Source organism: Nomia melanderi, chromosome 8 (genome assembly GCF_051020985.1).
Source record: "Nomia melanderi isolate GNS246 chromosome 8, iyNomMela1, whole genome shotgun sequence".
NCBI classification, from domain to species: Eukaryota; Metazoa; Arthropoda; class Insecta; order Hymenoptera; family Halictidae; genus Nomia; species Nomia melanderi.
The window spans coordinates 12,153,116-12,174,182 of record NC_135006.1 but is presented as its reverse complement, the minus strand read 5'-3'; the positions used below and the strand labels follow the sequence as shown (position 1 = coordinate 12,174,182).

Below are 21,067 nucleotides of genomic sequence, written 5' to 3'. Positions count from 1 at the left end.
ATTATAAATGAAATCAGTTAATGTTTTCTGAGTAGTTTGGTATTTGATTATGATATTAATTTTTATTGATCAGCACGTAATTTTCATAGTCACAATTCTATTTGATTTTTCTGTCATCTTAATGTCTCATTTCCTCTGATATTTCATAACGTAATTCTCGCAGGCCTATTGGAACTTTCCTTTCTTTTTAAATTATTTTGCTAGGGATTTTATTATAATACTAGCACGTATCGCTGCAGCAATCAAGAAGAGAAATCTAGTTGTATTCCCTTTAAGTAGCAGATATTGGCGTCCCCGATGATTCGTAAGCTTTAAAATACTTTACGGGAACATAAAGTGTAACATTTAACTGAAATTCATTTAATAATAAATGAAGAACATACGTTGTACTTTACACGACAATAAATTATTTTTCGTCTGTTCGGTTATATAACGAAAGTGAACAACATAAAAATGATATTCGAGCAATTTAACGTTTGTAAATATTTATGATATTTGTCAGGTAATTAGAAAGTACTAAAAGAATTTGTTTTCGGTTGGAATGAGTCAGGAGGAAACAGGCGCGAAAATGGCGATTTGTGTTTCGAAGGAATACCGTATCAAATAATTGGAATTTAAAGTGATGCAGTGTTCTGTAACGTTTAGCCGGAAATGAAATAACAAAAGAGAAATGTAATTAAGAGTGCTTACTTAGTTGTACGCACGCAAAGTGTCTAACGTATCTCCTTTATCTTATTGCCGCAAAGAAACTTAGTTTGATGAATTGTATTACTCTCTTTTAATAAGTACGTTTCGTATAAACATTCAGTGAAATGATATTTTTCGATCAGGTTTTAACAAGAACAGTGTTACATTGAATATTGTAGATAAAATGGAATCTGAAAGTGCTGTTATGTTGGAATCATGTGGAGATGATTCAATCTTAATCCAGACTGTGAAAAACATAGTCACAGAGGATGTACGTGCTGAACTGGAAAGCGAGGAAGAGGAGTTTTTTGTTGTGACAGATGTTGAAGACGCACAACAAAATATAATAGAAGTATGTAATGAAGAATCAGCTGCAACTGAAAATGACGAACGAATATCCTGGACCAACTTATGCAGAATATGTGCTAATACCAATGATCATTTAATTCCAATATTTGAAGGGGAAGGATTGCAACATGACCTGAGTAATAAAATACATAAATATTTACCTATACATGTACGTGCTTCAGTAGTTTTACAATTAATTTAGGTTTGCATATATAGAATATTATTCTTAACTTGTTAATTTTTTCTTATAGATATCCGAGACAGATGTGCTTCCATTGCAATTGTGTTACCATTGTGCTGCTACGTTATTAGCGTGGCACGAACTCTTAGAAGGATGCTTGACTGCGGAAAGACGGTTATTAGAGATGCAGGATAGTCTGCAGGAGAAACAGGTATATTTTTTAATGTATCCTACTACTCCAAGTTTTAATATATGAAAATAATGTTTCTTTGATATGTATAATTTTACAGAGTTCAGAAGGTCTAGAAGTATCAGTAGATACAACGGTATCCAATGTAACGGAATCTCTGGTAAGTGTGAAAATGATATTTAATATTGATATTATTTTACATGCGGTCTCTGTTATGTCAATTAACCGTGCTGTTTATCTTAATAGTATAATAACGTGTTTAATTGTAGCATCAAGAGCAGGAAACTGTGAAGGAAGAAGATTGTGGGGAAGTGGCTGAGAATGACTTGAACAGGTAATAACTCTCTTTATTTAAAGAAAACACAGAAACTAATAATACATTGGAGCTTAAATACGTGCAATCGAACGTGCAGAAAACATGCCCTATATAAATATATCTAAGCATAATAAATATGTACAAACATTTCCGCGCATAATAGTACGATAAAAGTAAGCTTTTCGTTTGTATAAAATATACTCACTGTACGAAACAGAGAGTTGAATGCTCTTAATGAAAACTTTACACGTTGGTTATCCCTGTTTGAAATATGGATAATTATAACCTATTCGAGTACGAAATATGGAACAAGACAGAGAAAAACGGAACTTTGTATAGATACGACTGTAAAGATGGGTTGAACAAGAAAACAAACTTCTGCATAGACCACAACTGCAAAATCTGGAGTCAAGTTCTGACTGTTTTGCAGGTCCAGTAATATGCGGACACCATTTAAGGTGTTCTTAGACATGCAGAATGTATTTCGGAAGCCAAACAGAGTAAAATACCAGCTACGAGAAAGAAAGCCTGCAGACAACGGAGATTGCGATTCGGTGTGGATCAGTGTCATGAATTCACCGCTCGATCAGTCTGCCGTGACCGAACATCTGACACAAAATAACGATGCCGACGTGAAAGAAGAGGCTTCCCGTCTGTACGATTCGAACAGCTTAGAAAAATTCAAATTGAAAGACGATAGAAATAAACTGAATCCTTCGAATGAAAGGAACGGCGACAAAAAAATCAGAGGGAAATGTAAGCTCTGTCCCAACGATGTCAGAAACAATGGAGATCCTTGTGAGCACGTGAAACAAAAGAATTCCGGCGAGGTTCAAGAATCTTATCAATGCGTTGAATGCAGCAAATGCTTCAAATTGAAGGATTCGTACCTAAGGCATATGAGGATTCACAGAGACGAAAGACCGTTCACTTGCCACGTATGCGGAAAGCAATTTCGTGATTCCGGTGGCCTTTCTAGGCACTTGAAAGACGTACACGCGAAACTGAAAAATTTCACTTGCGACATTTGCGGGAAATCCTTTGCGTCGAAGGCCACCAGGGAGGACCATCGCAGAACGCACACAGGAGAGAGACCGTACATTTGCGACTCGTGCGGGAAGACATTTAAATCGAAAGCTTCTCTCTACATTCACAGTAAACTGCATACAAATGAGTTCCCGCATCCATGCTCCTATTGTAACAAAAAGTTTCGCAGAAGGCAGGAGATGCTGGCCCACGTGACCACGCATACCGGCGAGAAGAATTACGGTTGCGACGTCTGTTCGAAACGGTTCAGGGTGAAGTCGGAGCTCGTTAGGCATAAGCTGATCCACTCCGAAAATAAGCCGTTCGTTTGTGTGAAATGCGGCCTCGCTTTCCGGCAGAAACGATATCTGAATAATCACATTAAAAGCAGACACGTTGAAACATTGCGAGCATGCTAATAATGCGCCTTAGAATATCCTACACAGATAGTCTGACTATTCGCAAACGAGGCGGAAACAATCAAATCTGGTACATTTATTATTTTTCCAGGTTTGGTCTACCTCGGAAGAAATCCCTCGCGGCATACTGCTCGTGGCATATGACAGCGATGCGCTCAAATAATATTATTCAGACCAATAACAAATGTACAGTTCCTCAGGAATTCGTCGAAGTGATCGGTGAAGGGAATGCGGCGAAGGAAGATCGCAAAGAAGACAGCACCGACTCGTTTAGCAATTCAGCTACTTCAGAGTTCAGTGTATCCACTGTAACGACGTCCACGCTTTCCCCTAAAGACTCCGTCAGAGAAACGGTACCGTTAACACAGAAGTGTGTTGGTTCACGAGACAACGGTCTCCACACGTGCGCGACGTGTCAAAGAAGTTTTAAAAGGGAATGTCACTTGACACGACACTCTTCTAAATGTACAAACAGCACGGCAGATAGTATCGACCAAACGGACGAGAGCGTGTCAAAGGATTCGACTGAAAACGAGAGTAAAATCGAGGCGAACGACAGGGAAAATCGGAAATCGTACGAGAGGCACAAAAGGAAACGACACGAGACGCACCCGTGCATGTACTGCGATTACACGTCTAAGAGGAAGAAGCTGTTGGAGGTTCATCTAATGGAGTCTCACGCAGAATTCATTGGGAAGAAGGACAGGAAGCTGCGGTGCGCCGATCGTGAGTTGGTGACGCGCGCCAAGATGGAGGTCGACGGGAAAGTGTACTACCATTGCGACGAGTGCGGAAAGAACCTGTATTCCCCGTACACCTTCTACTGGCATGTACGGATACACACTGGCGAAAGGTCTTATACGTGTCACCTATGCGGCAAGCAGTTCCGCGTGAACCAGGGTCTAGCCAGGCACTTGAAGGACACACACGCCGGCATAAAGAACTTCCCCTGCGACATCTGTGGCCGGATGTTCACCACGAAACGGAACGCGGAGGATCACAGGCGGATACACACCGGCGAACGGCCGTACGTCTGCAACGTTTGCGGGAAATCGTTCAAGCAGAAGGCCTCCCTGTTCGTGCACAACCGAACACATTCAGACGTGTTCCCGTTCAAGTGCAATTACTGCGAGCAGAGCTTCCGCACGAGGCCGCCGCTCGCCGTCCACATAACGAAGCACACCGGCGAGAAACCGCACGCGTGCGACATCTGCGACCGCCGGTTCCGCATTAAATACGAGCTGAAACGCCACCGGTTGATCCATTTCGACGAGAAACCGTGGCGGTGCACGGAGTGCGACCTCACCTTCCGGCAGAAACGCTACTTAGTTAATCATAAGAGAATTAATCATACGTATCGGTTCACGCCGGCCGTCGAGTAACAGGGACAACTCTATTTTCAGGTGTAGAGATCGGCCGGCCGGGCTCGATGAGAAATCAAACGATAGGTTCGCCGCGCGAATGGTCTCTGAGGCTGGTCCAAGGGACCGCGTACCGGTCAGTGACGTTAGAACCGCTCGTGAGGATCCAAGAACCATTTCAGAGAAAAGTAGCCGGCCGTTAAAACGAACCATTGAACAACGCGACGAGCTGGCACGTGCGAAAGTTACCAACGACGGAGTCATGTCTTACAAATGTAGCGATTGCGGGAAAACGCTGTCCACGTCGTACAACTTTCTGATCCACCGGAACACCCATACCGGAGAAAAGCCGTACGTGTGTCGCGTCTGCGATAAAGGCTTCCGCTCGGGGTCAGGTCTGAACAGACATACGCGCGACGTTCACGCGGGAGTAAAACGATTCGCCTGCGACATATGCGGTCGTTGTCTGGCCTCGAAGGTCTCGAGGGACGAGCACAGGCGCATCCACACCGGGGAAACGCCGTACGTCTGCGAGACTTGCGGGAAATTGTTCAAACAGAAGGCATCTCTGCACGTTCACAGATTGTTCCACTCGAAACGCTTCTCGCACCGGTGCCCTATGTGCGGTCGGTGTTTCCCTAGAAAGCAGGAGTTAGATAAGCACGTTCACAGCCACACTGCACAGAGGCCGTTCGCTTGCGAGGTCTGCGGCGAACGATTCCGTAGCAAAGGCTGCGTTAGCCGTCACAAACGTATCCACGGTAACGATCACGAGAAGCCGCACGTTTGCCCCGTATGCAACGCGAGATTCAGCCAAGAACGTTACCTGAAGAGCCACGCGAGGAACCTCCACGAGGATTCGGTTTCGCTGGAATGATGTCGGAATATGTTTGTTTTGCAGGTGGAAGAACGAGGCCGACGGCGTTGCGCGATTACCAACGGTTAACGATACCGCGAACGGCGAGGAGGTAGAGTACGTCCAGTGCACTCAATGCGACGTCGTCTTCGTGAACATGAAGTATTTCATTGAGCACATGAACACCGTGCACGAGGCCGAGATGCATTACTGTCAGTATTGCAAGCTGATGTACCAAAGCCGAGAGAAAGACTTCCAAGAGCACATGTTGATGCACAACGACGGCGTCGGGGAGACGAGTACCGTTGCGGATGAGATGGGGTTGACGGCCAGTTTGAAAAAAGGAACGGCAGAGAACGTGGAACCTCCTGTCACGGAGATCGCCGAGGAACCTGTATGCTTCTTTACCTGTAACCTATGCGGGAAAGAGTTCACGAAGAAGTCGGAATTGAAGAAGCATATAAACAGACATTTCGACGTGAACCGAATCGAGAATCCAGACGAGACCGAGCTGGTGAATAAGGCGAAGCAGATGATCAACGACCGCGTCTCTTACAAATGCGACACCTGCAAGAAAGTTATATTCACGAAGCGAGGCTTCTTGCGACATATTCGCGTTCATTCCGACAAACGACCGTGCAAATGTGACCTGTGCGGGAAATCCTATAGGATCGAGCAGGATCTGGCGAGGCACATAAGAGACGTTCACGAGGGTTTGAAGAAGTACACCTGCGACATATGCGGCCGCGCGTTCGCGAATAAAGGGACGAAAGATGACCACCGCAGGATCCATACAGGAGAGCGGCCGTACGCGTGCGAACACTGCCCTAAAATGTTCCGGACTTTAAATTCCATTTATATTCACAATCGTGTGCACACCGATTACAAACCTCATAAATGCTCGTACTGCAACAAGTATTTCAGGAGCAGGCAAAGGCTGACTCACCATGAGACTACGCACACGGGCATTAAAGCATTCCCCTGCGAGATCTGCGGTAAAACGTTCTCGGTTAAAGGAGAGGTGGTTCGACACCGCGCGATACACAACGAAGAGAAACCGTTCGATTGTATTTGCGGTATGAAATTCGGGCAGAAACGATACCTGAGGAATCACATAAAACAACATCACAAAGAGGCGTCTTCTTGGCTGCTGGAGGAATTGCTGGGAAATAACTGAAACGCGAGTCGTTGATTGTTATTTAGAACGGAGCTTGTTTTTATGAATATCATGTGAGACAGTTGTACAGTCAGATACGTGCATTGTATTTGTTATGTGACTTTTGTACGATAAAAGATTGTTCAGAATAATTACACACCGGAAACCAATTGAATTACATGGTAGCAATGTGTTGTTTTGTACAACCTCGACCTTGTTGCGTCCAGAACATTTGATACTTGCCTCGAGTTTGTTTGGTGAATAGAACAAACGTGTATCGAGTGTGTATAATTTAAATAGTAATAAATAATTTAAAATCAATACAAATAGTATACGGTAATCGCGGGGAAATGTAGAATCATGTACATTTACAATGAATAATTGACTCTCATGCTCGTCTTATTATAATTAATATTTTTACTCGGATAAAACAAAATTAAGAAGCAACGCTAGTTCCTATAAATTTTAATAATAAGTAACTCATTCGGTAACGTTATAACTGTGAAAAATTAGAAAAATAAAAAAATATAATTTATGGTAGGTAATCCAGTACCTAATATGTAATACTTTCATAACACTGTAGTTCCCCTTTTCTTGTGTTTTTCTTAAGAAATACTTTCCTTCAAACGGTATAGCAGCATGTCTTTAAACTTCGTCGCCAATGTCTGCCAAATTTTTATTATTATTATTATTTTAAAGTAATCATATTTTTTCGAATGTAACATGATATTTGTTACCGTGTTTATAACTTGTGATATGCATTTTCGCTTATTCAAGGTATCTTTTATGTCACTAATATATAAATTACTGAAGTTAAAACTTTCTAAAAGAGCATCAAAGTCTTCCACAGATAATCTTTTTAAGCTTTGAATCAGTTGTGAAATATTTGAACATTGTTTTGTCATTTTAGGTTTCTGAAAGTAAGCAAGCAATATGAACATAGTTATATAGACCTATTGTTTCACAGCTAAGAAATGAAACTTACATGACGTGTTGCCAACTTTGGTTTAAATGCATTTTCTCTCAGAATAGTTTCTATTCTCTTTCGCTCTGCCAATCTATATTGCTTTTTCTGTGACTTTGATCCACCTATTTTACAACGTATAACATTTCTGTTCTCAGTACTTTTCCAAGGATCGTACGTTTCTACAGGTTCCTTAGATATTAAACAACCTGAATTAATTTCTGTACTCAAGCCAAACGAATATTAAATACTCATCAAACCTCTATCCAATCTTTCATAATAGGCACTGATAGGTTCCGAACTGATTCTAAAGGTACTGTGCCCAATTCGCATGATGGTTCTAAATTATACATAAATCTCCTTATATTTCCACTACTTGCACAGTTTATAATATGTTTCTAAAATTTAATTTTCTCATTAATTCTCATATCATTCATATGCAATCTAATATATTCTATGTAATGATTGTACCAATTAATATAAACAAATAGGATTACATCCATTTTTTTCAATGGAAAATGTTTACACTTAATCACGTTAAGAATGGAAAGAGGTCAATAAACATGGAATATTGAACTCGGTCTCAATCGGCGTGTATTTGGCAATCAAAAGTGATCTAAATAAATTTGTTGATACCTCAAAATAAGCCTCGTCAATAATATGGCACGCATCAAAGGGGCATTGTTTTTTTTTTAACGAATTATTCTTACTGCAACGTACAAGATGATAAGGCAACGTGTCTTTGCGAAGTCGATGCGTGTTATCATACGGGCACGTTACGATTAAATTCATCGTTGACACGTAAAATCTAAATTAATACGTAAATAATACAACAAAATAGCAACTGATATAAACAAAATCAAAACTGAATTCGTGAATTCAAGTGACAAACGATAGATTCATACTTCTCTTTTGTAAACGATGAATGTGCACCCACGTGGTGCTTTTAAGCAGCTCCGGGATGAAAGAAGGCTTCTGTGGTCGTAGGATCTTCCGGTAGAGGGATTTCCTAACATCCGTGAAAACAAGACTCTCGCTACAAAAGAGTAACATGTTTTCAATAAGCAGTCCTTTCCATTATTCTCCGTTATTCTATTTTTAATAAATTATTAACACTGAAGACCGTGAGGGTCACCGGTGACCCCTAACCAAATTGAATTACTATAGTTCATTCAAAGAAACAACGATTATTCTAACATTTCTATATTACAAATAATGCTACCTAATTCCGTGACATTCAACTAGAACGTGCAATAATAATAATGCAATTCAATCAAATGATTCAGTATCATATATTTTTCCATTTTGTGTATTTTGCTTTATAAAATCGTGCGGCATTCAACGTGTTAATAACAAAGTAGTGAAATCGATCACGGTTCAGAAAGAAGTCGTAAGAGATTAACCTGTTAACTGTGAGTTTCCGAAATCTCTCATTGCGCGCAATAAAATCACATATAATATAGAATATTCTAACGGAAAACTAAAGCAAAACGAAGATTGACATGTTCATCCGAAAAAATAAATAATTTTGTGTTTCAAATTGAAGCGTATACTCGTCAAACGCAATTAACTGGTTAAACGGATGCAGTGTCACGTCACGAGGATTATTTAATTGTCGAAGGAGGAAAAAAGGTGGAAACAACAAAGAAGGAAACCGAAGTGGTACGTTATATACATACTTTTCTCTCGTTGGGGGGAATACTTAAAAGACGAAATGTATTTTTATGTGCGCCACGGGAAACCGTTAAGCCGGCGTTCTTGCAGAGACGGAAATCTTTCGTTTCGAAATTTATTTTTACTTCCTCCGGTTAAATCCATGAGCTTTGTTCCCTTCCGAGAGCCGCAACGGTAACTCATTTCATTGCTTTACAAGCGTTTGTTTTTACTATTCGCTCTAATAATAAAGTGCCCGCGAATAGCATATATAGGATTCCTTGCGCGTCCGTTTCCGTAAAATAAAAATATCATTGTTGAGAAATGGTCTCAATGTCAACCGTGCGCCCGCCGCAATTATATTTTATACCTGAACGACACAACGTTGAAACATGATACGTTTGGGAAATTGCGATGTTAACCGTGAACGTAGTTCCATGAAAATACCTCTGTTTCCTCCCTTTGTTCGAGGAACAGGAACACGAGGGTAACCGTCAAGTCTGGATAAGTGGTTTTCGCGTATTTCGAGATTGAAACGGCACATCTATATAGTTGAGACAACCTTGCACGTGCACGTAACACATCGAAAACTATTTATACGCGAAACATCGTCACCTTATTATTGCCCGAAATAAGTTGCTTGACGTTAACGTTGCGGCGATGGTGTTACGATCGAAAATATCATTTATGTGACGTTCATTTTTCTTTTTTTTTTTTATTTCCTTTTCTCGCAAATGATGAAGTCATCGATGATGTTACGACGATGGAAAGTTATAGGTTTGGCGGTGAATTGACACTTCCGCCACCGCGGAATTCGAATCGATTGTATATCGATTTTACCAATCTGGAAACAATTTATTTTTCAAATCGTCTTCGGTCTTACTGGGGGTGAATACAATTTAGAAATAGCAAGGAGACAATAGAATGATAATGTAGTAATGAGAATAGAATAATAAATGATTTAATACAATATAGAATAATATAGTAAATATAAGTATAAATTTGCCAATACAGAATTAAATAAAACCTATGAGCAACATTGAATGATATATGCAACGAAACGAAAAAAAATGTAATATACTGTAGTAAAAATAAAATACAGTAGTACACAGTATAGTATAGTCAGACAAAATTTTATAAATACACCGAGTAGAATATCAAGTAGGTAGAGAAAGATAAAATCAAATAATAAGAATAAGCGAAGTAAATACAAATAAATAAATAAATACTAAAACTCGTGTTGTCTCGTCCCCTTTGAAATATGATGACACATGACACTGTGTTGTTTAGCTACTTATACGCACGGTGTTCACAATAATAATCATTAACACTAAAACTACTGATCACTAAAACTGACTTTTACAAACTTCTTTATAAAAACCATAAGCGTGCGTTCATCAACACGTTCGCGGACGTGAAATGCTATAGCAATCATCTTCATTGTGACGCCAAATGACTCGGATGCTATAACATTTAAATTTATAAGCCACATTACCACGCATTTAATTCTATACAACCTTAATTTTTTGAAACTATAATGCACTTTACTTTCGGAGAACTAAATTTGCATTTTTTGCATATTTGCAGCTCATTAAAATTTTTACTTCGCGAACGTGTTAGGGTATCAATTGAGCTATATTTCAGTTTTGGTATTACTTAATTAGCTTCATTAATAATTCTTCATAGAAGTATCCGTACCTCCTCAGTAATTATAAAAAAAGAAATCAGAAATAAGTGATTTTGAGCCATCTGGCAATTCTAGTGTTAATATCCAGCGTCCATCAAAAATTTGATTCCAACATGTTTAATCGGGATATAATAATCGCCGTGTCGACAGAGTGGTGGAAACCCGACGACGACGAGACGGACTGACAAATATATCAGTCCTGTCCCACGCAGTTTTAAAGCAAGTAGCCAACCGAAGACAACTTTGGGGTTGCAGTCATGGAAGGATTTCACTCGAACGCGTTACACTGAGACACCACGTGTTTCGCGACGTTACACCAGTCGTCGTATCCTAAATAAGTAATTCAAATTAATTGATTGAAACTAGCGTTTTAAACCGGTCAGTGATCTTTAGTGATGATCTTTGTGAGCCGTTGAGTTCCTTCGAAGAAGGTGCCAGACATGCAGCGAGTCCTTAGCTTCCAAATGGCTCGCGGGCTCACCGAGTCCAGCGAGTTAGTGACGAAACGAATGTGCTTTTCGTTCCTCTTTTCCGTCGGGTTTCTGTGTCTCCTCTGCGGCTTCCTACTGGGTCGTTTTGCCACGCAAAGGGCCTTCGAGTTTCGCGCGGAAAAGAAACGCCTCGAATTAGCGGGAAATGGCCTGGACAGCAACGAGTACCTGCAGCGTTTGATCCTCGAGAAGCTGAAATCGACCCCACTCGATGACGATTTCGAAGTGTACGTGCAGTTTTTATTTATGAATTATTAATTGGATTTAAGTGTGTTTATTTTCATTTAAACAGAACATGGAAATCATTCACCTCGCGGGAGGACGATGTGCACCGAGCGAATGGGATCCTGTCGAATTTCTCGATGATTCACAGAGTCGTAGAATATCGATCGTGTATCGTTGCAACTGTTCAAGGATCCAGAGAACCTGGTGATTGAAAGTCTACACTTTGGTGTAGTTTGGATTCTTAAAGGTTTTGTTTCATTTCGTGTTGAATGTTTAGACAGGTATGTCGTTCTGTCAGCGAGCGACGAGGGTGTCAGTATTGCTTTGAAATTGGCGAAAATTTTTAATGATATTCAAAGGGAACATGGCTGGAAACCTCGCAGATCTCTTGTTTTTTGTCTGTTCTTTGGTCCTGTGGATCCGTGCGTTGAAACATTGCCTGGTTTTATGAGACACAGAATTCTAGCTTATATCGCGGTTCCTTATCAAGCACTGCAAGGTTTGGTAACATTGGCTTGTATCATGAGGATGTACGTTGGGATTCTTTTATATAATTCTAATTGTTTGTAGGTAGAGGTCCTTTGGTTTTGTCGGGATCTGATGTAGTACAATCTGTTGCTTTACAAGCTGCCAAAGTTGTAAAGAATTTGTATTCATACGATGATCAATTGGTATTTTTAAATAATATGTATTACAATTCAACAATTTCCCAGTTAGCATTAGATATACCTCATGCAGTATTATCATTCATGGTAGGTAACAGCAATAATAAGTGCAATTATTGCAGTATGTAATTTAAATTTTTTTTATGATGTTTAATATTGTTTTTATATGATAATAGAATAACAGCTTTACATTCGATGATGATGATCATCAAAATGAGTTACATAAAGTAATTTTAGCGCAAATTCTTAGTCAAACTGTTTGGAGACTGTCTGAATGTTTAATCATGAAATGGGATCCAAGTTATTTTAATGATACCGTCTCAAATGCATTGAAATCTATAAATAGTTCGCAATTTTTAGAAGCCAAAGGTATTGGGGATATTTAGAGAAAACAGGTTTGAAAACATTAAATAAGATTATATTTTTTTTTAGAAAAAATACAAGAAACTTCAGTCAAACTGTTAAATAATGTTCAGATTTTAAATGGAGGGATTGACACAATTGATAGCACCAAGTACGAAATTTTAGTGTTTATATAAATTTACAGTATTTATAAATATATTAATACCTCAAGAAAATAAAGAATCTATCCTTTTTGTATGTTACAGTACATTCAATACAAGGATATTAAATGATTTAATGATGGACTTGGATAGAGCTCTTCTATGCCCTGATGAAAATTTTCGATCCAAAACTAATTGGACAGAATTTTTTAGTCTAAATCACAAGCCTTATAACATAAGCTTAATGTATCTTAAAGAGATGGTAAAGTGTTACGAAACTGTAATTCAGTTATTACAAAATAGATAGGAAAAATGCAAAAATATAAAAAGTTTAGGTATAAAATTCTCTTTTAAAATGACTGTGGTAACTGCAGACTACCACTGAAACCTATAGCACACTGATGTATAATTTTCAACATTTTTACCATATGCCTAGTTTAACTTTACATTCAGTAGTTCCTATTTTCCATTTGTATATCATTATTAATTGCACAGATACACATTTATAAATATACAAGGAAGTACAAAGCATGTATTACTCTGCCTGTGATAAATAAGATGATGCAAAGAGTTCCAAAATTTGTATCAGCGAACATACCCTATACCATACCGTATCTCTCTTTCAAACTGTGAAGCCTCGAGGGTTCCCTCAATAGCTGTACAGTTCGGATTAAAAACTGAATAAGCACTCAGTTCACCTGGTTTCTTTGGTCTTGTGTGAGTATTTATCCAAATAAATATTAACATAGATAAGACCAAATATACCGTTCCGAACTCAAATTCAATTGCAATTACATATAAGATAACCCAGAGAAGGAAGCAGAGCAGGTACATTATTGTCTTGAGTAACGTACATTGAGACTGGTCTATGCTATCATCCGAACAGCTGCTTTCTGTATCCTGGAGATCCTGTAAGCTTTCAATACTTAACCACACCAATCTGTCGTGTTTGTTTCACAATAAATATCACTTTAGTTTCGTTTCACGAGGAAAGTTTATTATATGTTAAAGGTTCAAATTTTAAATCACCACAATATACATTCCACATACATGCCAAATACGTTTGTCAGACTACTGTCATTTCAAGTTTACTTTAACGCACCGCATAAGTAGTATAACCTTACCTCGACGTTGTTCGGTGACGCTACCAGCAACAATTCTTTGGCATCTTCGTTTTGGTTCCATGGTAAAACAGTCTGTATAGCGTGTTTAAGGGATTCCGTCATTCCTTCCCTGAATTTCTGACGTCTATAAGCATTGAGTCTCTCTTTTATACTGGCCTCGTTCATAACGACCGCTTGACGTTACTTGCCTACTTGTCAAATCAATCGAGTTGCTACGTTCATACTCCAAAAATCATCTGTTCGTACACAAGTTCGCTAATTAATTCGAATACAGAACATTCTACAGTCAATTTCAATTTACTTTGGAACCCAATCGATTAGTCGTTCATTGCACCTTATCTATGTACTAAATCAATAATTGTCGTCACAGCAATACTTTCAAACCATCATCAGGAGTCACATGTCTATATTTCCCATATATCCAGAAAGTGTGGAGAATTGGAACTCCATTCGTTTCACGATACACCGTTAACAAATTATTACATCGACACAAACATTTTTATTTCTTTTCTGTATAGAAATACATACTGAATATTTTACTCGATCATAATAGGTTATTGTTTACCAATAGCTTCTTATTTAATTTATGATTTTAATAAGCTTTTAATAATAAATTTGAGTAATATCACAGTTTATCCAATGTTGATTATTACTTTTAACAGAGTGAATTCATTCAAATGTCAAAATACAAATCTTTCATTATGGAAGATTCATTTATGTCATTTATTTATGAAAACTATATAAATCATTAAAATCCGTTTATTTGCTATGTCTGGTAACCGTTTATTTAATTGTTCTACATTATGTCCATAATTACAGGTGAACAATATTGAAATTATTCTCCTTTTTGTTTAACTGTGTTTAAATTTCTGTTACTGGTTCTAAGTTACTGTATTAATTTAATGCTGAAACGTCACGTCGCGATATTCAATTTAATCAATAAAGAATATTTTATATCGGCAATTCTGTATTACTTGTTATCTAAAATTTCAATATTTTTGATTCTCATTCCTATCACCCATAGCGTTGCCATGCAAAACAACCTTAGTCGATATGATAGGGCGTGATATGAAAATGGTAAAGGGTAAAATTTTACATTGCACGTATGCTATCCTATACCTCGTCTGTAATGTAAGCAAGTACTTGCATACCAACATTTTATAGATTTCTGTGAACCATACCAGACTAACTTATCGACTTAGAATTTTCAGACTGATTACAACAACTTCTTCTTATGGACAACAATTATTTGAAGAACACTAATATTGGAACAGATAAATAAATAACATTATACATAATTGTATAATACAATTATTATTATTATCTATAAATGATTGTATAACAATTAAGACCCAGAATTTGTTTAATAGTATATTATAAAAAATCTGGGACAATTATAATAAATTATTTACCATAGTTTATACAGTCCATGGTTATTTAAAAACATTACAGAAGAAATTCAGAAATTATAGATTTAGTTTATTAATAGTAATTTTATTTTCACTATAAGCAGCAAGATCAATATACATTATAAGTAGGAAATTTAAAACTAACTTAGAATACGTAGATATTACTTATACGTTTCGTATTTTTAGTAACCCCTTGGTCCTCTGAATCTTCTTCTTCCATCAATCTAAAACATATATATGAATATATATAATCATGCCTATGTCATGTATATAAAAAATGATGATTTAATAATTACTATTGAATGTTTGCACTCAAAAAACATCTGACGCAATGAATAACACTCATCGGGCACAGATGGGTGCCCTTGTAAGAGGCATTGCTTGGGTGTAATTCTATGCTGTAATAAATTAATAATATTATCATCCAACTATCCTGTTTCAAATCATATCTTTGTCTACCTAACGATAAAAAGTTGCATACGTAAACGAATCAATACAAACTTCTAAGTATGTAATATAATCATGGAGGTTAGAATATCTATCAGCGCGTAGTATAATTACTTACAATTTTGCAACAATCAGTTTCTAATAAACACATTTTTAAGTTTGCACGTAAATGCGCACATCTTGTTTTGTCCTTTAGTTGTTCACCTTCTGCCGAAAATTTCATCATTTTGAATACTACTTGGTATTAAAATGCTCTTGAAAAATTGTTTATATTATGTACTGATTATGTTTCCTTTTATTCATGGACGGAAACCTAACCTTACTTTGTGACGAAATTCTGATAGAAACACAACACATATGGTCAACGGAAAGCAGTTGTGTTCAGTGCTCGAGCGAGCTGAGATCCGGATAATTATCGAATCTTGAAATGTAATTTATTTTTAAATAACATTTATAACGAGTGATAAGAAATAACAAGGGCTAAATGTAAATGACGACAGTGACAGTTTTGGTTGTTTTTCTGATGACGTTTGACAGCTCACATATTTAATGCATCAAGTTGGATTATTTAAAAATTAACATAATTCTCGACAAATTTTTGCTTCATATTCATTTCGCTATGTAATTTCTTCATCACTGTTGCATTTTTTATGTCATTGTAGTATTATTAAGGATGACCTATAGCACCATTTATTTCAGACAAATGGTTTACCAACGTGGAAGTCAAAGGGAGGGCTCCCCACATTATGTGTTTTTATATTCCGATGATGAAACTAGTGAAGATGAAGATAACATTCCTCTGCAGCCAAGAAAAAAGACTGCATCCTTACCACGTAAGGTGGAAGTCATTAATGTGCAATTGAAATCGGAAGATACTTTACAAGCTTTGGCATTGAGATACAGATGCACGGTAATTATAAAAAAGGAAAATATATCAAATATAAATTGTGCTAATAAATATGATCTATAAATTGTGCTTCTAGATATCTGAGATAAAAAGGATTAACAAAATTCATAAAGAGAATGAAATTCATGCAAGGCGCTTCATAAAGATACCAGTTCAACCGTTTTCATTGTTAACTGAAACTGTGGAAGAGATTCAAAGTGAACAAGCAGGTTCCAGTGAAGTAAGTATGTCTACTGCTAACGAAGAGGTCATAAGTACATCTATACAAAATCCATTATTGAATATAATGAAGAATCCAGTTGTAACTCAGTTGCCAAAGGCAGAGATTAATGCAATAATATTAAATTCAGTATGTGAGCCTTTATCGTCATACAATAATAGCAATTCTTTAGAGATAGTTAGCGCAGAATCTGACCAATTGCTTACTTCAACAGATAGTAATTCAAATGGCACTCATGTAACAGACACATTTAAATGTTCTGGCGACGACTGTGGATTATCCTGGACACAGCTCCTTGGGTTTTCCCTATTATTAGGTTTTGCAGGGCCTATTATATATATACTTTATATAGCAGAATTCTCATCTAAGAATCATTCAACCAATAATCACTAATAATACTTTAACAAAAGTATTCACAAAGGTTGCAACAATGACATAATATTAAGAGCTTTTTCATATCAATGACATTATAGTAAAATAATAAATTTAAAGTCTCTGTCTACTTGCCATTACATGACTGATCTTAGCATGAAAAAGATATTCAGTGAAAGATCTGAAAATGTTATTTTCTTATATTAATAGTACATAAACAGGATATATTTTTTATTGAATGGTAAATAAGTTTTACAATATATAAGTTAAAGTGCCTTTGCGAGCATTAAATCCATTAATATTGTATAAAAAAGTTGTGAATGTTTTTGCATGTATGAATATATATTGTTAAACTGAGTACTATGTGAGTACTGTACATATAATTGAGAGATCGCCAAAGATGTATCCACTGGCAGTTGAACTGCTGAGAAGGATTTTGTACAGAAAAAAATACGAGATATTCTTTTTTAAAGCCTTGACAAGCACACATGATATTAAACGACTTTTAATTGCACTTTTTTATATTATCAGTATTAAAAAAATATATATATATACATATGATTAACACTGATGAAATCAACTGTTTTATGTCCTTAATATTGTGTTTGCTTTAATAAAATATAAACAAATCATAGGAATTGGATGGAATATCTATGTATATGGTAACATTTTTATGTAATCATGACAATAACTATTTTATTCGATATTATGTAAATTGTGCATTTGATATTTTCTTGTTGAAAACTTTAAGAAATATATTTTTTAACATTAAATTATGCTTCGTTTATTCTATCCTTTGTCACTCATTCCTTAGTTATGAACTATACTATAGAAACTAAATAAGTCCAAAATTGTTTCAGTAGAAATATTTCTTATTTCTTTATTTATTTTTTAAGTCATAAGTTACAAATCAAAGTGGTGATTCATGTATGTTGTAACTTTATCAGCCTGATGTGTCTCACCTTCTATTTCCACTTTATATTCATTCCGCGATTTGCTATAACAAATGAAATGTAGGTGAAACAAAGTTTTCCATTTGTAAACAAATGAAAAAATACCGTAATTAATAATATATTCAGAACACGATATATCGTTCAATCTAATAAATTCAGAAGACCGTCGTTAGTTTCATCATATTGTAGTTACTTTGTTAATATCAAGTGTTAATACTGAAGTTATAATATCTTACTGACCACTGATTGTATTTCCTGCAATCTTAGAACTTTTTGAAACTCTTTTTTGATCCAGTTCCCTTGGATACTTTCAGAACATTGAATCTGACTGTTTTACTGAGGGGTCTGCATTCTCCAATTGTGACTACATCACCAATTTCCACGTCTCTGTAGTAGAAAATAATAATAGCAATAACAACATAGAACCATTTTTAACTAAATGAATATAGAAAGAAACAATATTCAGTAGACGAATTATCTCTTTCAAAACATTCTTCAGAAGACCGTCGTCAATATCATCATACAATTCATACATACATTCAAGTAAAATAATTACACATTACAAAATGCGTTGATACTAACCTGAAGCAAGGACTAAGGTGGACACTCATGTTACGATGACGTTTCTCAAACCGATTGTACTTTCTAATATAATGCAGATAATCCCTACGTATAACAATGGTCCTTTGCATTTTCATCTTTTGTACAACGCCAGTGAGAATACGTCCTCTGATAGAGATGTTGCCAGTGAATGGACATTTCTTATCAATGTAAGTTCCTTCAAGAGCCTAGAAAACATTGATAATACAATGTTTAAAAAGAGTTTAGAATTCTTTAAATTATGTTGCTTTTCGAATGAATAAACAGGATACATACCTCACGAGGTGTTTTGAATCCAAGACCAACATTACGGCTGTATCTCATGGGCTTCCTTCTCTTAGGGCCCAGACCTTTCTTGCGGTTAAGAAAGATCGTGGGCTGCTTTTGAAACGAACGTTCACTCTAAAACAGAAAAATATATTTTAAAGTCTACCATCCTTCTCCGGTAATTATCAAACGCGTAGACTGGTTCAACAAACGAACCACGTGTAGCGTTTATGCAAAAGGTAATAACCTTTTCATAGGAATTTGAGATAACAAATTCTTTTCTCTCATTATGAACAGTTATATTAACAGTAATGACAACAGTAAGAATATTTAGCGAGGAATTCAATTAAACAGGAAATATTGTACACATTACTCTCGTTAACAATCAACACGTACCTGATCAGCCATCTTGCCTTACTGAAAGAACGACCGAAACCGGAAACACGACCAATGTCATATTGCATATTCGAATCTTCAGGTCAGCCAACATAAAATGGTAATATGTCAGTAAACAGGACCTGCAGATTTAAGTTTGGTTTAAATTATTTGAAAAACTTTTTGCAATTACAATCGTACACTACTTTTAGTGGAGTATGAATATCGTCTACAAAAAAGGTCATAGAGCATTGAATAACGTAACAATATCTTACCTTTTTACCGTATTTACCAATTGTACAGAAATAAGTAGTGATGCCATCTATGTTCCATAATCTAAGTTACACAAAAAATTACAAATGCTATTGATATATAAAAAATACCATAATCACTGATGAGGGACTATATAATTCTGCAAACTTAATAATAATATAATTTTTAGAACTGGTAATACTAAAAATTGGCTTTTCAAGTACATACTTTTCATGTTGCAGTCTTATATAGTTCAGTAAGTTAACTTAATTTAGGTAGAGTCCGCTAAGGATTTTTTATGGTGTCGGTATTTTTAAAAATTATTATCTTAACGGCTTTTTAATAGATTACTCACGACTATTCTGTGTTATTAATAAAATATTCACTACATACTTGATAATGGACAATTAATTACAACATTTAGATTTATTATATAAATTATATAAATATTGTATTATATAAATATTATATAAATTATCTTATATAAAAAAAAAATTATCATTGCACGTTTATCTAGCTGAATCTCAACGCATTAGATAGCATAATTTATAATATAAACATTTTTGCAAATAATCACCGTTTAAATGATTTTTGGTCGGGGTCACCGGTGACCCACTTGGCATTCTACGTGTTAAAAGTACGCAACCCACATTACAAATCGACTGAAACAGACACAATATTGGAGTTTCCATAGGAAAATTAGAAAATCGAAATGAATTACTCGGTAGTCTAGTGTTGAGTCTGTGTCGGTTCGAATATAAATTTTAACCTCGCCACTTTAAATCGTAGAGGGCGTATCGAACGTGTTTGTTTTACACGATCGGTATTTCAGATCATCGAACACAGTCTCATCAGAGAATTAGTCTATCCTCTTTCTCGTTAATTATTGGATACTTAACTGTTTACATTCGAGAGGTGACTCTCAGTCATCACTTGATTCGATGCAGTAAAACTATAAAATTTGTCATTCAATATTGAACTGTGTATAAAATATTGAGACGAAAAAACTTTGTCTCTTAATTCACTTACGATTTCACCTTGAATCAATTTAAAAAAATATCGTCTATATCCAGTTAAAAAATGTTAAATATTTACTGACATTTACTGTACAGTTTGTTATATCGTTCTTAGAAGAATGAATATCCATTCATTTAGATTTTAGAGATTACAGGGTTAAAAATAGACGATCGGTATACATTTGTGTAATTGTAAAATGCATCCAAATGTTTACCAAATAATCTTTACAAAATACAATACGAGTCAAATTGACTCGTTTTCTAAATCTAGTGTTAACTGTAAATTTCTCTTTGATATTTTTTAATTTATACTTAATAAATAGTTAGAAGATTCTTCTAATTTGTCAAATAAATTCTCAATCTTTAAATTGACTCGTTTCGTAAATCTAGTATTAAC

The 21,067-nt window shown here is 36.1% G+C and overlaps 8 protein-coding genes across 19 annotated transcripts; 4 read left to right on the top strand and 4 right to left on the bottom strand.

The window, feature by feature from the left end:
• Positions 1-149: 149 nt before the first annotated feature.
• Positions 150-14,815, top strand: LOC116427369 (uncharacterized). Its single transcript, XM_031977623.2, has 13 exons — positions 150-304; positions 867-1,204; positions 1,287-1,427; positions 1,507-1,566; positions 1,676-1,740; positions 5,430-6,559; positions 11,262-11,562; positions 11,628-11,764; positions 11,838-12,059; positions 12,131-12,312; positions 12,402-12,594; positions 12,658-12,739; positions 12,834-14,815. Exons 1-13 carry the CDS (start codon positions 298-300, stop codon positions 13,033-13,035), a joined length of 3,060 nt encoding a protein of 1,019 aa, XP_031833483.2. The 5' UTR covers positions 150-297; the 3' UTR covers positions 13,036-14,815.
• LOC143174791 (uncharacterized) lies at positions 3,182-4,549 on the top strand. The gene has a single exon (XM_076369913.1). It carries the CDS (start codon positions 3,308-3,310, stop codon positions 4,547-4,549), a length of 1,242 nt encoding a protein of 413 aa, XP_076226028.1. The 5' UTR covers positions 3,182-3,307.
• On the top strand, positions 4,629-5,534 carry LOC116427364 (uncharacterized). Its single transcript, XM_076369915.1, has one exon. The coding sequence runs from the start codon at positions 4,629-4,631 to the stop codon at positions 5,403-5,405; it is 777 nt and encodes a 258-aa protein (XP_076226030.1). The 3' UTR covers positions 5,406-5,534.
• LOC116427373 (uncharacterized) lies at positions 6,938-10,596 on the bottom strand. 8 transcript variants are annotated; one of them, XR_004235064.2, is made up of 7 exons: positions 9,605-9,766; positions 8,410-8,540; positions 7,765-7,902; positions 7,526-7,696; positions 7,278-7,454; positions 7,094-7,205; positions 6,938-6,996 (listed from the first exon to the last, which is right to left on the bottom strand). XR_004235064.2 is itself a non-coding variant. In XM_031977641.2 (7 exons), the coding sequence occupies exons 3-7, from the start codon at positions 8,518-8,520 to the stop codon at positions 7,146-7,148; spliced, it is 657 nt and encodes a 218-aa protein (XP_031833501.1). In that variant the 5' UTR covers positions 8,521-8,540; positions 9,773-10,001; positions 10,462-10,596; the 3' UTR covers positions 6,938-7,145. The 8 variants fall into 8 exon arrangements, 7 of the variants coding, with proteins under 7 accessions (XP_031833501.1, XP_031833499.1, XP_031833495.1 ...); XM_031977641.2 differs by lacking the exon at positions 9,605-9,766 and adding exons at positions 9,773-10,001; positions 10,462-10,596 and having other exon boundaries at positions 6,938-7,205; XM_031977639.2 differs by adding an exon at positions 9,184-9,527 and having other exon boundaries at positions 6,938-7,205; positions 9,605-9,748.
• On the bottom strand, positions 13,314-14,265 carry Saysd1 (SAYSVFN motif domain containing 1). Of its 2 annotated transcripts, XM_076369920.1 has the most exons (3): positions 14,041-14,265; positions 13,853-13,976; positions 13,314-13,637 (listed from the first exon to the last, which is right to left on the bottom strand). In XM_076369920.1, exons 2-3 carry the CDS (start codon positions 13,952-13,954, stop codon positions 13,314-13,316), a joined length of 426 nt encoding a protein of 141 aa, XP_076226035.1. In that variant the 5' UTR covers positions 13,955-13,976; positions 14,041-14,265. The 2 variants fall into 2 exon arrangements, with proteins under 2 accessions (XP_076226035.1, XP_031833505.1); XM_031977645.2 differs by lacking the exon at positions 14,041-14,265 and having other exon boundaries at positions 13,853-14,017.
• Positions 14,816-15,325: 510 nt separating the features above from the next.
• Positions 15,326-15,977, bottom strand: LOC116427378 (cytochrome c oxidase assembly factor 5). The gene is made up of 3 exons (XM_031977647.2): positions 15,827-15,977; positions 15,558-15,659; positions 15,326-15,485 (listed from the first exon to the last, which is right to left on the bottom strand). The coding sequence occupies exons 1-3, from the start codon at positions 15,932-15,934 to the stop codon at positions 15,444-15,446; spliced, it is 252 nt and encodes an 83-aa protein (XP_031833507.1). The 5' UTR covers positions 15,935-15,977; the 3' UTR covers positions 15,326-15,443.
• LOC116427374 (lysM and putative peptidoglycan-binding domain-containing protein 3) lies at positions 15,479-17,980 on the top strand. Of its 4 annotated transcripts, XM_076369917.1 has the most exons (4): positions 15,508-15,768; positions 16,053-16,137; positions 16,408-16,618; positions 16,692-17,980. In XM_076369917.1, the coding sequence occupies exons 3-4, from the start codon at positions 16,412-16,414 to the stop codon at positions 17,226-17,228; spliced, it is 744 nt and encodes a 247-aa protein (XP_076226032.1). In that variant the 5' UTR covers positions 15,508-15,768; positions 16,053-16,137; positions 16,408-16,411; the 3' UTR covers positions 17,229-17,980. The 4 variants fall into 4 exon arrangements, with proteins under 4 accessions (XP_076226033.1, XP_076226032.1, XP_031833503.1 ...); XM_076369918.1 differs by lacking the exon at positions 16,053-16,137 and having other exon boundaries at positions 15,479-15,768; XM_031977643.2 differs by lacking the exon at positions 15,508-15,768 and having other exon boundaries at positions 15,993-16,137.
• A 78-nt stretch (positions 17,981-18,058) lies between these two features.
• RpS11 (ribosomal protein S11) lies at positions 18,059-19,558 on the bottom strand. The gene is made up of 5 exons (XM_031977646.2): positions 19,424-19,558; positions 19,037-19,162; positions 18,743-18,948; positions 18,401-18,547; positions 18,059-18,204 (listed from the first exon to the last, which is right to left on the bottom strand). The coding sequence occupies exons 1-4, from the start codon at positions 19,433-19,435 to the stop codon at positions 18,424-18,426; spliced, it is 468 nt and encodes a 155-aa protein (XP_031833506.1). The 5' UTR covers positions 19,436-19,558; the 3' UTR covers positions 18,059-18,204; positions 18,401-18,423.
• Positions 19,559-21,067: the final 1,509 nt, after the last annotated feature.

What these genes read in the sequence shown, in the direction of transcription:
- LOC116427374 (XM_076369918.1), top strand. Translation starts at nt 16,412, where the DNA reads ATGGTTTACCAACGTGGAAGTCAAAGGGAGGGCTCCCCACATTATGTG. An exon ending in CATTGAGATACAGATGCACG is followed by an intron (nt 16,619 to 16,691) that starts GTAATTATAAAA and finishes TTGTGCTTCTAG; the next exon opens with ATATCTGAGATAAAAAGGAT.
- LOC116427378 (XM_031977647.2), bottom strand. Translation starts at nt 15,934, where the DNA reads ATGATGAAATTTTCGGCAGAAGGTGAACAACTAAAGGACAAAACAAGA. An exon ending in AAACTGATTGTTGCAAAATT is followed by an intron (nt 15,660 to 15,826) that starts GTAAGTAATTAT and finishes AATTTATTACAG; the next exon opens with CATAGAATTACACCCAAGCA. An exon ending in TTGAGTGCAAACATTCAATA is followed by an intron (nt 15,486 to 15,557) that starts GTAATTATTAAA and finishes TATATGTTTTAG; the next exon opens with ATTGATGGAAGAAGAAGATT.
- LOC116427364 (XM_076369915.1), top strand. Translation starts at nt 4,629, where the DNA reads ATGGTCTCTGAGGCTGGTCCAAGGGACCGCGTACCGGTCAGTGACGTT.
- RpS11 (XM_031977646.2), bottom strand. An exon ending in GATTCAAAACACCTCGTGAG is followed by an intron (nt 18,949 to 19,036) that starts GTATGTATCCTG and finishes AATGTTTTCTAG; the next exon opens with GCTCTTGAAGGAACTTACAT. An exon ending in CACCTTAGTCCTTGCTTCAG is followed by an intron (nt 18,548 to 18,742) that starts GTTAGTATCAAC and finishes TTTCTACTACAG; the next exon opens with AGACGTGGAAATTGGTGATG.
- LOC116427373 (XM_031977635.2), bottom strand. Translation starts at nt 9,701, where the DNA reads ATGTGCCGTTTCAATCTCGAAATACGCGAAAACCACTTATCCAGACTT. An exon ending in TCATCGTTTACAAAAGAGAA is followed by an intron (nt 7,903 to 8,409) that starts GTATGAATCTAT and finishes ATTAAATTTTAG; the next exon opens with AAACATATTATAAACTGTGC. An exon ending in TTATGAAAGATTGGATAGAG is followed by an intron (nt 7,697 to 7,764) that starts GTTTGATGAGTA and finishes TTAATATCTAAG; the next exon opens with GAACCTGTAGAAACGTACGA.
- LOC116427369 (XM_031977623.2), top strand. An exon ending in TCAAGGATCCAGAGAACCTG is followed by an intron (nt 11,765 to 11,837) that starts GTGATTGAAAGT and finishes TTGAATGTTTAG; the next exon opens with ACAGGTATGTCGTTCTGTCA. An exon ending in GACACAATTGATAGCACCAA is followed by an intron (nt 12,740 to 12,833) that starts GTACGAAATTTT and finishes TGTATGTTACAG; the next exon opens with TACATTCAATACAAGGATAT.
- Saysd1 (XM_031977645.2), bottom strand. Translation starts at nt 14,017, where the DNA reads ATGAACGAGGCCAGTATAAAAGAGAGACTCAATGCTTATAGACGTCAG. An exon ending in CGTCACCGAACAACGTCGAG is followed by an intron (nt 13,638 to 13,852) that starts GTAAGGTTATAC and finishes GAAAGCTTACAG; the next exon opens with GATCTCCAGGATACAGAAAG.
- LOC143174791 (XM_076369913.1), top strand. Translation starts at nt 3,308, where the DNA reads ATGACAGCGATGCGCTCAAATAATATTATTCAGACCAATAACAAATGT.